At 36.1% G+C, this 15,149-nt stretch overlaps 2 protein-coding genes across 4 annotated transcripts; one reads left to right on the top strand and one right to left on the bottom strand.

Annotated features, from left to right (window-relative positions):
- The first annotated feature begins 1 nt into the window (after position 1).
- Positions 2 to 5,982, top strand: LOC117303644 (glutenin, high molecular weight subunit PW212-like). Of its 3 annotated transcripts, none has more exons than XM_033787877.1 (5): positions 2 to 1,134; positions 1,960 to 2,499; positions 2,806 to 3,353; positions 4,551 to 4,778; positions 5,740 to 5,982. In XM_033787877.1, exons 1-5 carry the CDS (start codon positions 534 to 536, stop codon positions 5,872 to 5,874), a joined length of 2,052 nt encoding a protein of 683 aa, XP_033643768.1. In that variant the 5' UTR covers positions 2 to 533; the 3' UTR covers positions 5,875 to 5,982. The 3 variants fall into 3 exon arrangements, with proteins under 3 accessions (XP_033643768.1, XP_033643767.1, XP_033643766.1); XM_033787876.1 differs by having other exon boundaries at positions 4 to 1,134; positions 1,960 to 2,607; positions 2,644 to 3,353; XM_033787875.1 differs by having other exon boundaries at positions 5 to 1,134; positions 1,960 to 3,353.
- Positions 5,983 to 8,349: 2,367 nt separating this feature from the next.
- On the bottom strand, positions 8,350 to 13,627 carry LOC117303917 (UDP-galactose/UDP-glucose transporter 7-like). The gene is made up of 3 exons (XM_033788376.1): positions 13,185 to 13,627; positions 12,180 to 12,471; positions 8,350 to 10,816 (listed from the first exon to the last, which is right to left on the bottom strand). The coding sequence occupies exons 1-3, from the start codon at positions 13,365 to 13,367 to the stop codon at positions 10,248 to 10,250; spliced, it is 1,044 nt and encodes a 347-aa protein (XP_033644267.1). The 5' UTR covers positions 13,368 to 13,627; the 3' UTR covers positions 8,350 to 10,247.
- Positions 13,628 to 15,149: the final 1,522 nt, after the last annotated feature.

The following is a 15,149-nucleotide window of genomic DNA, read 5'->3' as shown; positions in this document are numbered from 1 at the left end:
TTTGGTTGTTGTTTATCAATGATGCATAGCCGGCAATGCAACGTTCCACGTAAGCAAGACACACTTCTTCAAAATCGATGCAGTTGTTGCTGGCATTATCGTAGTATTTGAAACAGTTTAAGGGGATTTCTGTTGCGAGAGTCACTTGTGAGCAGTGTGGTCATCAGGCAGTGACATCATCAAAACAAAGAGTGTGTTGTGCAGTGTGGTGGTAGGCCGCGGAACTTTCCCAGCTACTAAACTTTTTAGAGTTGGACAAAACACGATTTGTCCTTGATCTTTGGATGGATCTTTGATGTACATGTATTAAATTAGTAGGGATGTGATTTTGTTGTTGTGTATTGCTACCCCTTCAACTTGTCTTGCCTTCAATAAAGTAAGCAGTAACTCAGACTGTCAAAAGGAACTATAAAAAATCAAGTAAATAAGAAGTCTCGCAAGGACTTGTGATTACGTTTCCAGGCTGACTGAAATTGGACAAACTACCACCAGTCCAGCATCTTCATCATTGGGTATTCTCATCATCATCCATCATGATCAGCAAAGGACCAAGAAGTGTTATGAACATTTGCCACATAATAATTGGCACGTCATTCTTGCTGTTGAGTACGCCGCAGCTTGACGTCACAGAAGCTTTCCCTGTGGTCGATGGGAAAGATGTATTTAACCTTGAGCAATGTGGAATTCCTTCACCGGTGTTCTACCTGCCCTCGATTTCCACAGGCAAATCTCCATTTGACAGTGTTTGCAACTCAAACACTGAATTGAGTATTGATAAATCAGTGTGCAAGTTGTTCAAGTCGTTGGCACTTAGCGCCTGCAGCAAAGAGGGAGACCCACAAGCGGAGTCTCTAAAGTATTACAATGTATTCTCCCAGGAACGATCAACCATAGAACGCGTATGTGCCGATTTCAACATGATCTCCCAGACAGCCAAGACCTACTCTCAAGTCGAAGGTTATGAACTGATGGTCGAAGAGAGCACCCTTGCCACTCTGTATATCCTAGCCGGACAACCGTCAGAAGGTTCCATTTGCAGCTTATTCTGTGGCTTTAGTCAAATGAATCTTGTGATGTGCCAGGGACTTGATTTCCTACTGATGACGTACACACATGCATACCAGCCTAATAAGGGTTAGTTTTAAGGTAGTTGCGATAACGTAACCCTTGTCCCGACGGCGAGGAGGGTTACGTTATCGCAACTAGTTTTAGGGGTGGTGGTACTTTTTTTTGTACGATACAAAACACAAATGTCTACAGATTTACATTAAACTCAACACGATTTAAAGATAATGATGGTAAAAAGCTTCCCTTGAAATATTACTTGCTGAGGTGCTGTAGTATTTGAGAAATGATTAAAACAATTTCACAAAAGTAACTTTTGTCTCAGTGAGACAAAAAACTATTACTTTTTGCATACATGTACAATGGGGTTAGGCGACTCTCCTGAAAATATTGCTCTGTGATTTTCACTTTTTTCTTAAAAACTCATCTTTCTTCTTTAAGATTTTCACTTTTTTCTTAAAAACTTTTCGGCTAATGAAGGTGAAACTTCTACAGGTAAATTATCTTACGTACATCTTCATTCACAGTGTGAGTAGGGATTCATACCATGGGGTATTTAAGGTATTAAAAAAAAAGATTCATGAATGGACTTTTCAGCGTGTCGTGGTCGACGTATCATACAAAATTTAAGTTGTGGTGGCTGAGTCAAAGTGGGTTGAAACTTGGTCGCGGCACTTTTGTTCCTGAGCAAGACACTTAACTGATATTGTTCATTAGATTTATCCTATCCCTAACTTTATGGACTAAGTGATTAGACTCATTTCTGCCAACAAGGATCGCAATTGGGTGTTAAAAATTAAATTCTGCAATTAAAAGGAAAATTATATAAAAGGACACCATTTTCTTTTCGTTGACTTTTTAACATTTGTTACCCCCCCTTTTTTTTTTTTTTAGATGATCAACCACAAGTAGGAGATCAACCACAAGTAGGAGATCAACCACAAGTAGGAGATCAACCAGACCTAGTTGATCAACCACAAGAAGGAGATCAACCAGACGTAGTTGATCAACCACAAGTAATAGATAAACCACAAGAAGGAGATCAACCAGAAGTAGTTGATCAACCACAAGTAGGAGATCAACCACAAGTAGGAGATCAACCACAAGTAGGAGATCAACCACAAGTAGGAGATCAACCACAATTAGGAGATCAACCACAAGTAGGAGATCAACCACAAGTAGGAGATCAACCACAATTAGGAGATCAACCACAAGTAGATCAACCACAAGTAGGAGATCAACCACAAGTAGGAGATCAACCACAAGTAGGAGATCAACCACAAGTAGAAGATCAACCACAAGTAGGAGATCAACCACAAGTAGGAGATCAACCACAAGTAGGAGATCAACCAAAAGTAGTAGATCAACCACAAGAAGGAGATGAACCAGACGTAGTTGATCAACCACAAGTAGTAGATAAACCACAAGTAGGAGATCAACCACAAGTAGGAGATCAACCACAAGTAGGAGATCAACCACAAGTAGGAGATCAACCACAAGTAGGAGATCAACCACAAGTAGGAGATCAACCACAAGTAGGAGATCAACCAGACCTAGTTGATCAACCACAAGTTGGATATCAACCACAAGTAGGAGATCAACCACAAGGAAAAGATCAACCACTAGTAGGAGGTCAACCACAAGTAGGATATCAACCACAAGTAGGAGATCAACCAGACCTAGTTGATCAACCACAAGTTGGATATCAACCACAAGTAGGAGATCAACCACAAGTAGGAGATCAACCACAAGTAGGAGATCAACCACAAGTAGGAGATCAACCACAAGTAGGAGATCAACCACAAGTAGAAGATCAACCACAAGTAGGAGATCAACCACAAGTAGGATATCAACCACAAGTAGGAGATCAACCAGAACTAGTTGATCAACCACAAGTTGGATATCAACCACAAGTAGGAGATCAACCACAAGTAGGAGATCAACCACAAGTAGGAGATCAACCACAAGTAGGATATCAACCACAAGTAGGAGATCAACCACAAGTAGAAGATCAACCACAAGTAGGAGATCAACCACAAGTAGGATATCAACCACAAGTAGGAGATCAACCAGACCTAGTTGATCAACCACAAGTTGGATATCAACAACAAGTTGGAGTGCAGCCACAAGTAGGAGATCGAGTAGGTCACTACCCAGACTACCAAGATGATACAACAACTTCAACGGAAGATGGGAAAGGCAACCAGAAGGGAACTGAGGAATTCAGCGATGAGGAAGAGTCAGAGTACAGCAGTGAACCTGATGGTGGACAAGACTCGTTCAAACAGGTTAGGCTAATAATAATAATAATAATGGTTAGTTTTTATATAGCGCTTTTCACACCCGGAGGGCGTCCCAAAGTGCCTAACATTATTACCCCTGGCAGGCCTGACTCTTCACGGAGGCAACGGAGGCGATTGCCTCCTTTGCCCCTTGCCATTGCCTTGGTGCCCTTAAAATGCTCCAGTAGAAATTTACAGTTTCCTCATAGGGTGCCCCTTCCCAAAGAGAAAATGCCTTAGTGCCCTTGCCCTAAATCATTCCTTAAACCATCTCAGCCAGCTCCCTGGGGAGAATACAGCCTTTGTGCAACAAATGCGCTACTCAGCTATAAAAAGTCAATCACAAGTACTATCTCTGACCTCACAGGTACTCATTTACCCCCTGGGTGGAGAGAAGCTTGTGGTTAAGTGTCCTTCTCTAGGACACAACTGTCACAACTGGGATTCGAAAACCCACACTCTGCTGGTCAGACACCAAAGCTTGAATCCGGCGCTCTTAACCGCTCAGCCACGACATCCCAAGAGGATGATTAAGTAGTTTGTAGGGTGTCATGGCCGAGTGGTGATGAGCATCAATTTCAAGGTCTGGTAGTTGAGTCATCTGGGTGTAGGTTCAGGTCCTGGTCGTAACACTTGTTTCATCGAGCAGGCTACTTTACTATAATTGCATCTCTTCACCCAGGTGTAGAAGTGGGTACCTGTAAGGGTAGAGGTTGATATTGTGTATAAAGTTTCACAAAATATGTGATGTAATGCACGTAAAGGAACCCAGTGTACTTATCACAAAGAGAAGGGGCAGGCCTGATACTTCACGGAGGCAATGAAGGCGATTGCCTCCGTGTCCCCTGGTCATTGCCTTGGTGCCCTTGAAATGCTCCAGTACAAATTTGCAATTTCATCATAGGGTGCCCTTTACCAAGAAGAAAATGCCTTGGTGCCCTTGCCCTTTCAAAAACGAAGCATACAGCCCTGAAGGGGTTTACCACCCCAGTGATTCCTGGTCTGACCGGCTGCAAATTGCGCCACAGCACCCTGTAAACCGTTACATGGTCCTGTAAAGAAAAAGGTCTCATACTACAAAACGTAGCTCCACATATCTTGTAAGAAACGATACTGAGGGCCTTGATACACCCCTAGAGGGTGTGATAACCAGAACTTAGTATTATTATTATTATTTACTAATTTTCTTCTTTTTTTTTCCAGATGTTTGACTCAAATAAGCAGTCTGACATAAAAGATGAAGAATTAGAAGGTGGAAACAGTGATGGTTACGTGGAGAACCTGGAGAAGGAGAAGACAATTTTTAAGATGCCCGAGATCAGCTCTATGGATCTCGATGAAGAAGAATCGAGCAGTCATTTTATGGCGTACTCTCTGATTGCCATCATCATCATCATGGCGACATACATCATGTATCACAACAAACAGAGGGTTGGTTCACCTTATTTTTTTATATTTTTTTCTATCCTCCAGAATTTCCTCTTTTTTTAAAGGCACTGGACACTAATGGTAATTACTCAAAATAATTGTTGTCATAAAAACTTACTTGGGTACGAGCAATGGAGAGCTGTTGAGAGTATAAAACATTGTGAGAAACGGCTCTCTCTGAAATGATGTAGTTTTTGAGAAAGAGGTAATTTCTCACTCAAATAATAAGACTTCAGCTGAAGCCTTTTGTTATGCATCTGCAAATTCGATGACACCACGTGAGACCAAGTGGGATCAACCATGTGAGAATAGCGTACTGGTCTTTGACAATTACCAATGTCCGGGAAGGTACGCAGTTCAATAAATTATCACTCTTCAAAAAATGGAAATAAAAACTTACTGGTTAGAAGTACAGCAGCTTTCGATAGAGTAAAGCATTTTTGAGAAACATTTCACTTTGAAGTAATGCGGTTATTGGAAAAAGATGTATTATCTCCCCAAATTTTGATCTGAAATATATTACTGTCCGATACGTTTCTCAGATTGTGTATATTCCAATGGGAGACTTTCTGGGACGATAGAGGGCAGCAGACTTACTGGGTAAATCCATTGTTCTCAGAATTATGCGCATGTTCAGAACTACGTAAACAATGGAAATTTACCCGGTATGTCTGCTGCCACCTAGCGTTGGAAAGTCTCCTATTATGGATTATTCTTCCTATGTGGACATGACCGCTGTGAATTTTTCAGCGATATATAAAAATGCTACTACCTAATTTTCCCAGGTTACTTTTATTGTAGGGCCTATATACTTTTATGTAGGATTAAAACTATCGAATGGTTAAAACCAAAGGTATACTTTGCCTTTAACACTGGTTTACCTGCCATGTTAACTCATCTTTCATGACCAGCATGAATTATTCATGAGAAACTGATGCATTATTCATGACTCTTTTCCTTCCAGATCGTTGCTGTCATCATCGAGGGAAGAAATGCCAGCGAACGCCGGAGACGCAACAACGACGGGTATCAGAAACTAGACCAGAACCTCAGTGACGTAATGCCGTCACTCCAAAAGAGCAAGGAGTACAAATTCTAAACATTCAAATAAGCTTTTGTCTTGTTTGTCGCATAAAAAATAAACTCTGAAAGGCACTGGACACCTTTGGTAATTTACTTTGTTATTTCAGAGGGAGTAGTTTCTCACAATGTTTTATACTATCAACAGCTCTCCATTGCTTGTTACCAAGTAAGTTTTATGCTAACATGTATTTTGAGTATTTACCAATAGTGTCCAGTGCCTTTAAACAGAGACATATACTCTTTTATATGAAGCAAGGTGGATAGACAATTTGAGCTGCTTAACAAGTTCTTTTCTGCTGAGCAAAAGCAAGCAGACATGCGTTTGTGTTTTGGCTTGTAACCTTTAATCTGGTTAGCAAAATTGTTTAGTGCTTAGCTACTTGTTTTTAAAAAGCAGCAGTTTGAAATTGGGTTCTGTTTATTGGTGAAAAGGTTAATTTCTTAACATTTTGCACGCAGAACATTTAGGTAATTCAAATTGTTTTTAGAAATGATGCTAAAGGCCCGGTCACACAGGCAGTGATAACGAGAACGATAACGAGAACGATAAAAATGCATGCCCTTGATTGGTTGAATGAGCGTGGGTGATTCTGCGTGGAGCATTTCAACCAATCGAGGGCGTGCATTTTTATCGTTCCTCGTTATCTTTCTCGTTATCGGGGCCTGTGTGACCGGGCCTTAAGCAATAAATTAATTACCTCTAAGCAACAAACAGGGTTTGGGGTTAAGTTTTCTTTTGTAAAAAACGCAGTAATGATGTACTTAATGATCAAGTTGTACTTATTGACTGATGAAGCTCTGTTCGAATACGGTAGAGCAGGGAAGGCTTTATACAAAAAATTACATTGTAAGAAGTTGCCATATTCTGGTTTGGGTTTTCAAAGGTGTGATGTAAAGGATAAAATGTAGTGGGATTTTAGGCATTGCGTTTTACGTAACATTTCACTATCTATACATGGTGTGATTCAAATGCTTTCAATTAATACCTTTAGAAAGAGCAAGTAAGCTTCGATATTTTGTTTTATTTGTAAAAGTTATAAATTTCTTTTCTATGTCTTGTATTAAATTCTTTATAACTTTGGAAGAAAAATATTTGAAAAAGAGTGAACTAATTATGGTTAGCAGAAAAATTACCATTGTCATTTCACATGTACCATTTGTGACTGGTACCCTACTAATTTTTGCTTAGCAGGAAATCGTTAAGCAATAAATTCTGCTAAGCAGCTCTAAAAAATGGGCACTGGGCTTAATTTCAAATGTTTAACTTTGCACACGGTGGCTAATGTACCGTACTGGTTTACTCAATAGATAAGAACATATTTCTTTAGCTAAATGTATGCAGTTTGTTTTTAATTTTAATAGGTTGCTTAAGTTTACATGAAATTGCCCAATAGTTTGTTTAAAGCCATTGGACACTTTCGGTACAGAAAAGAAAATTAAAAGTTCAAAGATTTACAAATAACTTACAGGGCTTACAGAAGGTAATGGTGAACGACTTCTCTTGAAATAATATTCAATGAAATTCTTTACTTTTTGAGAAAACATTTAAAACAATATCAATTCTCGATATCGAGAATTACGGATTTATTTTAAACACATGTCATGACACGGCGAAACAAGGGTGGGTTATGACCGATTGAGCCTAAATTTTCACAGGTTTGCTATTTTATATAGAAGACGTTGTGATACACAAAGTGTGGGCCTTGGACATTACTGTTTACTGGAAGTGTCCAATGGCTTTAAAGTGGAAACCTTTTACCTAAGCATCGAGTTTCTTGAACACAGCTGAACCTGCTGGTCATGACGCTTGACACCCAACTGTAAATGCGACCTTTTTTTCTTTCTTTTTATAAGGAAGACTTATAGTCTAACTGCCATACGGTATATCTTACGATATACAAGACTTTTAAGACACAAACCCATTGTAAAAGGACGTCACTAAACAAAGATGCAAAGAGTAAGTGTACCGACTAGTTATAAAAGATCCCGACATTGAGATTTATGTAAAAGGCAGTTAGGTTTATAGGTTTGTTTGATTGTTTGAATGATCTTCCCATCAAGGGAACTCGGCAAACTCCCACAAAGGGATATAAACACCAAGCTGGCAACAATCAATCTCTCTCATACCAACATTGGTTTAACGTCTATGATTATGAATAACACAAAAGAAATTGTGTTTCAGTAACTAGACAACAATGTTTATTATAGTCATTGTGAAATCAGCAGTTAGCTGGAGGATTCGAACATACAACCTTGTGATTGCAAGTCCTGCAGTCTAACCACTTACCACTTGACCACTTCCTTAGAAAAAACAAATGAAATTTTCACAACCTACTTTGATTGTATACATCCACATTGATTTTAATAATAGGATTGAAACAATTAAACGTTTAGAAAAACCAAGGTATCCTTTTGCCCTTTTTCTGTAAAGCAATGAAATGAAGAACAAAAAATGACAAAATAGAAGCAGATCAAAGAGCCAAACATAAAATACTGTGATGAGGAAACAACATCTCATGTTGATTCTTTTATTGCAAAATTCAATGTTCCTGATGCATTATGTTTATAGTAGAAAAATAAAAAAATATTTTCTGATGAAAGTGATCAAGATAAATATCATGAATTTATGACAACAACAAATGAATTCGAGCAACGATTGTGTCACCATACATGTATTAAAGTAGCCAGGAACTTTTTGATCGAAATAAACTTTTAAACTGGTTTACTCTTTGTGTATAAAACTTTCCTGCATTTTATCCTTGAATAGGTTTTGCGAAGATGCCTTACCAACAAGTACTTTTCAATGTCATTAATAAACTACAGTCATATAATGGAAAATAAAAATCCTAACACCTCTTTTTAAAAACAAGATGAAAAGAACAAACAACAATATTTACGATCATTACTAAAAAAAAAAAAATAAGAGGGGCTCAAAAAATTCAAATTTCAAATTTCAGTAGATAGACTCAGTAGATAGAAGTCTCTTACATCACTTTAAAGTGATACCAATATTGCCCATGTACATGCATGTGACACCCTCCAAGTGCAAAATTAGTCAACGTCCCAAATTATCCAATCCATCACATTTCAATATCCACAAGACACAGGTCTGTACATTATTGTTGATTTCCAGTTACTTCATGTTTCAAATGTTCGCTCAAATGAGTATAAAATAAAATGTCTCAATAGATTTTGCAAATTGGAGATAAAGAATGTTATTTGTTTTTAAACCCTTACACCGATGTGCATTTGCTCTGTGTACTCTCCCCGAGTTCTGTGGAGACAAAAAATCCACAGGCGAATCGCTGAGGGGGATTCAAACCCACAACCTTTGCATTGCTACTTAATTTTACACTATTTTACACAAGAATCTAGAGATTTGTAATGTCTTCTCCAGAAGGACTCTATCTATTGGAAAAATGAATGCAGAACAAAATTGAATTTGACCATGGAGCCCCTCTAAGTTAACTTTCTATAATAAACCTTTGAGCACTGAAAAAATGTTTCCTAAAGTAATAACATTGTTAATGTCAAAGTATACACTAGGAATACTGTACGTGAAAATATAATACTATTATTATTACTACCAATAAAAATAAACCAATAACAATTTTGGCGTTTCCTTCAAAAATCTAAAATAAATGTATAATTTGAATACTTTAAGTTAAAATAAGCGTCCGTTGTTTTAAAGGGTGGGTATACCTATGGTAATTCCTCTAAAAATACTACTAAACACTTACTTTGAGATGTAGAAAGCTGTTAATTCAAAACTATCTGATTTAAACTCATTTGCGAAAAAAAAAAGGTTTATTTCTGTGACCTTATTGAATACAGTGTGGTTCTAATCGTTCTTAAAAATGGTGGACAAAATTGGTCTTTGGCAAGTCACCAAGCTGGCTCCCCCCACCACCCCCTCTCAAATAAAAGTTTTCTTGACACTCTACCCCGGTAAACAAAATACTATCAAGATAATTTTCAATTTGGCAAATTGCCCTCTAGTTTTTAGCTGACATTCGTTTATGAAATGTGGGACTGGACAACAACAAAACATGTGTAAAAGTAAACTCAGTCAAAATAGAAAAATCTTGTAAAATCACATTTGTAAACCTGTTACCTTTCAGTGTCAAACGAATAAAAAGTTAACTGTGTGACATTTATACAAAAAAATTAAAACATTTTAGCAAATGATACAGTGAACCTTGTGCGATATTAAATGAAATTGAGTTGTAATACAGGTCAGAGGTCATACATGTATGTTATGTTTCAGCCACATTATAGCCCCCTTCCAATCACTACCTGTGACCACACCCTCCTACCCTCCTTATAAATAAATAGTTTGGTGACAAACAAACTTGTTTCTGAAAAAGCGAAATAATTTACGACAATTTTCTAGCTGTGAAACCCATTTATATTCCCGGTTGCTGGAGCTGTAGAAACTTTACTCGTTGATACACTGTCCACTTCGCCATTGTTTACAATCCTTGCCCGGTACTTGTCGTACGTGTACCAGCTGCTACCCAGCGTGTTCATACAGATCCCGATTGTGCTCAGTAAAGTCACTGGCGCCCCTCCGAGTGTAAACATCCCAACTGCCACCACAACGACACTTTTGATGACCCCCACGACACTCGTGGTGAGGGCAGAGGTCAAGATAGTGCATAGGAAGATGGCGTAGTTTAGAACGCACCCCATTGAGACAACGAGGGCGAAGATCATGAGGAACCTCGGGGAAGACAGGTCCTCAAAGTCCATGATACCCGAGATCTCTGAGGATAGGAACAAGACAGCAAAAAGCGGCAGAAGGCAGTTGAGACAGTTGAGGTACATGATGCCCGCTGGGGAGAAAGCGTCTTGCTGCATCCCGATGCTCTGCACGAGGGTTAGGTAGAGGGACTGGGAGACTACGCTCAACATTCCGTAGGTGTAGGCTTGGAGGTCAAAGGTCAGATCTCCCATTCCTAGATGATTGGTGTGAAATCGAAATCACAATCAAACAAAATGACATTGCTAAGAGAGGTTTGTGGTAACACCATGTGAAAAATCTCTTTTGAGTAGTGGTCGTTCTGTAAAGTTCATCGAACAGTAAGCTCCAATCGTCTGGAGGGGAAGACAATCAGAGTATTTCTCCTGAAGAACTCCTGAAGATGATCACAGCATACTGAAAGAGATATTCTCTTTGTTAAATACTTCGGCCCCCTTCCACCATGCAAAGTTTCAAATCCTTAATTGAAACAGTATCAAAACTGACAGCCTATTTCTGTAGTTTCCTTAAACCACACACTGATAGAACTTCATGTACGATATTATTACAATCATCCACATTGCAATCACGAAAGAGATATTGAAAGAGATATTCTCTTTGTTAAATAAATACTTCGGCCCCCTTCCACCATGCAAAGTTTCAAATCCTTAATTGAAACAGTATCAAAACTGCTAGCCTATTTCTTTAGTTTCCTTAACACACACTGATAGAACTACATGTACGATACTATTACAATCATCCACATTGCAATCACGACCCAACCTAATTCATAATGCCTCTAGGCCTATTATTATTATTATATTCAGCCAATTAACACAACAATACAAAACACTACAATACTTCCAGAAGGGTGGGAGAGACAAAAGTATCTATAGGCCTAGCAATTACTGCGATCGATCCGTTGGCTAGGTAGATGCTGCCAAACATCTGGTTGTAAAACTAATATAGAGTAGATAAAGTAACATTTTATGTAAAAAATAACAGACAAGAAAACAAAACTAAAAATACTGTAATATCAATGGTTTCCTAAAAAAATTAAATATCACATTTTACAAATAAAAGTATGTGCGAGTAGAACAAGTTTTAAGGGGGGGGGGGTAAGTGGTAAACATTTTGATGTCATGCATTATAAATAGTGAAAACAAATCATATAACTAAATCAGTTTTATAAGCAAATAAATGTAGACTAACCCATGATCCTTGAAACAGTTAGCATACTGATATGAAAATTATTTCAAGACATCAAAGCAACAACTACTGTATAGTAGAGAATCTATTTTCTAGAAAAGCAATGTCAATTTCTGCTGGAAAATTTTTAAGGGGCACCATGGCAAACTATATGGCCAAAGAGGAAACTGCTGCCTCTATAGATAGATTGCGCTAAGCGTCATCGACGCCATATTTGATGAAATGTGCAGGCATACAAGGCTATCATTGGCTGAGAGTTGTGTGCAGCGAGTACACGCAAGCACTTTTCCATTGTTTCATCTCAAATATGGCGATCGATAACGCTTAGTGCTATCCATTATTACCAGTGAAGTAACAGCCCCTTCCCTTACCTGCAAAAAAGCACCCAGCAGTCATCATCAATACAGAGCCCACCACAGCCAGCCTTGGGGTTCCTTTCTTCATCAGTAAAGGCGTTAACAACAGATTCATCAGAGGCACACATCTTTTTAGTACGGTGTACATGGCGATGTTCATCCCACTCAAGGCATGTAGGGCAAGTACGGCGTGGAGTAGCCAGAATAATGACGGAAGACAACAAATCTTGAGGTTGTGAACGGAGGCAGTCGGTAGGGAAACTTGACTGATCTTTCCTAGAAAGGTCAGCAGAGTCACCGTGAAAATCTGAAAAAAAGAAAAACAATAGATGAATGTTAATAAAAGTTGTGAAAAATAACACTTTGAAGGTAAAAATCAAATATTTGTGTTGTGGTAAAAATCAAATATTTGTGTTGCGGTAAACGTAACCTCCTCACGAAGGCCAAGAGAAGGGTTAAATGTTAGGATAACTTTCCGTATGGCGCCACCACTTTTTCACTCAATTTTACAAAAAGGGATATTTCATTGAGGTAAATTAGATACTATATTATTTCATATAGAATGAAAAAGTGGTGGCGCCATACGGAAACTTTTCCAAATGTTATCGCAACTAACTAACATCACCCCAAAATAATAACTGTACTTAGTAAAGCCTGGCTTTTGTTTGAATGGCAAGTTAAATTGCCTATCTACTATAATAAGCACTATACTATGGGTAAAAACCAAAATTAATATACTAACTATACTATAATTTAGCAATTTTTTGCTAGTGAACTTTCCTTAAGCAATTAAATTAATGCTAAATCTGACATACATTTACATTACATAATTAATGTTGGTTGACCCCCTTGGAGGACTTCTCCTTGTTGTCCCATTAATATTTATATGTTTATTTTGTCTGCCGTCTGGACACCTGCCCCCCCCCCGGCCCCTCCCCCAGCAGAGTGCGGCAGCATACACAGCTAAACCACAAAATAAATATAACAACAATAAAGTACTCATTTCATAGTAAGACTTACCATCTGAGAAAACATGATAAAACACGGGAAATCAAAGTCGTAAGTGGTAAGAACGGCCTTGTTGATAAACGACATCGAACCGGAGCAGACGCCGTAAAACACGGCGGCAGCAAGACCGGCGGCCACACGCTGCATTTCGAGTTGCTGTTTTTGGTTGTGGGACTGGGAGGAGGGGGCCGTCATTTTGACAGACTGCAAATGCAAGGCTAGACAGTTAAACAAAACTCAATTCGATGGTCCAAATGGCAAACTGTATTGCATCAAATTGAGCTACACTTGGCGTTCTTCTCTCCATAAATTATTATTACAGTTATTTCCCGTTACAGTTCATGTACTCCTAGAACTATCGTCTCCCGTACGGGAGACGAGTAGCCGGACGAAACCGAAATAGTTCTAGGAGTACAGATGTATCCCCTTTTCTTTAACCCCACCCTCAATCAACAACCACGCCACGCGCCCGACGACACTACTGCAAGTTTCTGTTTTTTGTGCGAATGTGTTTTAAAACACTTGAGGGCGCAAATCTTTTCACTGCATTTTCTTTTACACCGCATAGTGTGCTAATAATAATAATAATAATAATAATAATAATAATAATAATAATAATAATAATTAGCTTCGAAGGAGATGGAAAAGATCGAGAAGTACCAGGACCTGGCCAGGGAACTTCGTAAGATTTGGCAGGTAAAGGTAAAAGTAGTCCCCGTGGTGGTTGGAGCACTTGGCACCATTCCCAAAGCACTGGGGAAACATCTAGATGAAATAGGGACAAATGTGAGAGTAGATCTGTTACAGAAGGCAGCGCTTTTGGGAACAGCGAGGATCCTGAGAAAGACCCTTGAGATCTAAGGCTACGGGACGTAGCCCGACTCAAGGAGTTACCGGCACAAAGGAAAATGAGATCTTTCTTTTGCATGCTGTGATAAAATGAAATAATAATAATAATAATAATAATAATAATAATAATAATAATAATAATAATAATAATAATAATAATATAATAATAATAATATAATAATATAATAATAATAATAATAATAATAATAATAATAATAATAATAATAATAATAATATATAATAATAATAATAATAATAATAATAATAATAATAATAATAATATAATAATAATAATAATAATATATAATAATATAATAATATATAATAATAATATATAATATATATAATAATATATAATATAATAATAATAATAATAATAATAATAATAATAATATAATAATAATAATAATAATAATAATAATAATAATAATAATAATAATAATAATAATAAAATAATAATAATAATAATAATAATAATAATAATAATAATAATAATAATAATAATAATCTAATAATAATAATAATAATAATAATAATAATAATATAATAATAATAATAATAATAATAATAATAATAATAATAATAATAATCATAATAATAATAATACTAATTAATAATAATAATAATAATAATAATAATAATAATAATAATAATAATAATAATAATAATAATAATAATATAATAATAATAATAATAATAATAATAATAATAATAATAATAATAATAATAATAATAATAATAATAATAATAATAATAATAATAATAATAATAATAATAATAATAATAATAATAATAATAATACTAATAATAATAATAATAATAATAATAATAATAATAATAATAATAATAATAATAATAATAATAATAATAATAATAATAATAATAATAATAATATAATAATAATAATAATAATAATAATAATAATAATAATAATAATAATAATAATAATAATAATAATAATAATAATAATAATAATAATAATATAATAATAATAATAATAATAATAATAAATAATAATATAATAATAATAATATAATAATAATAATAATAATAATAATAATAATAATAATAATAATAATAATAATAATAATAATAATAATAATAATAATAATAATAATAATAATAATA

Source organism: Asterias rubens, chromosome 20, assembly GCF_902459465.1.
Source record: "Asterias rubens chromosome 20, eAstRub1.3, whole genome shotgun sequence".
Taxonomy (NCBI): domain Eukaryota; kingdom Metazoa; phylum Echinodermata; class Asteroidea; order Forcipulatida; family Asteriidae; genus Asterias; species Asterias rubens.
The sequence above is the reverse complement of the archived record's forward strand: the minus strand, read 5'-3'. Positions and strand labels throughout refer to the sequence as shown.

Bases quoted from the DNA above. Each gene is read 5' to 3' on its own strand.
- LOC117303917 (XM_033788376.1), bottom strand. From the start codon at position 13,367: ATGACGGCCCCCTCCTCCCAGTCCCACAACCAAAAACAGCAACTCGAA. The intron at 12,472-13,184 runs GTAAGTCTTACT...TCTTTTTTTCAG, and splicing joins TTATCATGTTTTCTCAGATG to ATTTTCACGGTGACTCTGCT. The intron at 10,817-12,179 runs GTAAGGGAAGGG...CCAATCATCTAG, and splicing joins TGCTGGGTGCTTTTTTGCAG to GAATGGGAGATCTGACCTTT.
- LOC117303644 (XM_033787875.1), top strand. From the start codon at position 534: ATGATCAGCAAAGGACCAAGAAGTGTTATGAACATTTGCCACATAATA. The intron at 3,354-4,550 runs GTTAGGCTAATA...TTTTTTTTCCAG, and splicing joins GACAAGACTCGTTCAAACAG to ATGTTTGACTCAAATAAGCA. The intron at 4,779-5,739 runs GTTGGTTCACCT...TTTTCCTTCCAG, and splicing joins TGTATCACAACAAACAGAGG to ATCGTTGCTGTCATCATCGA.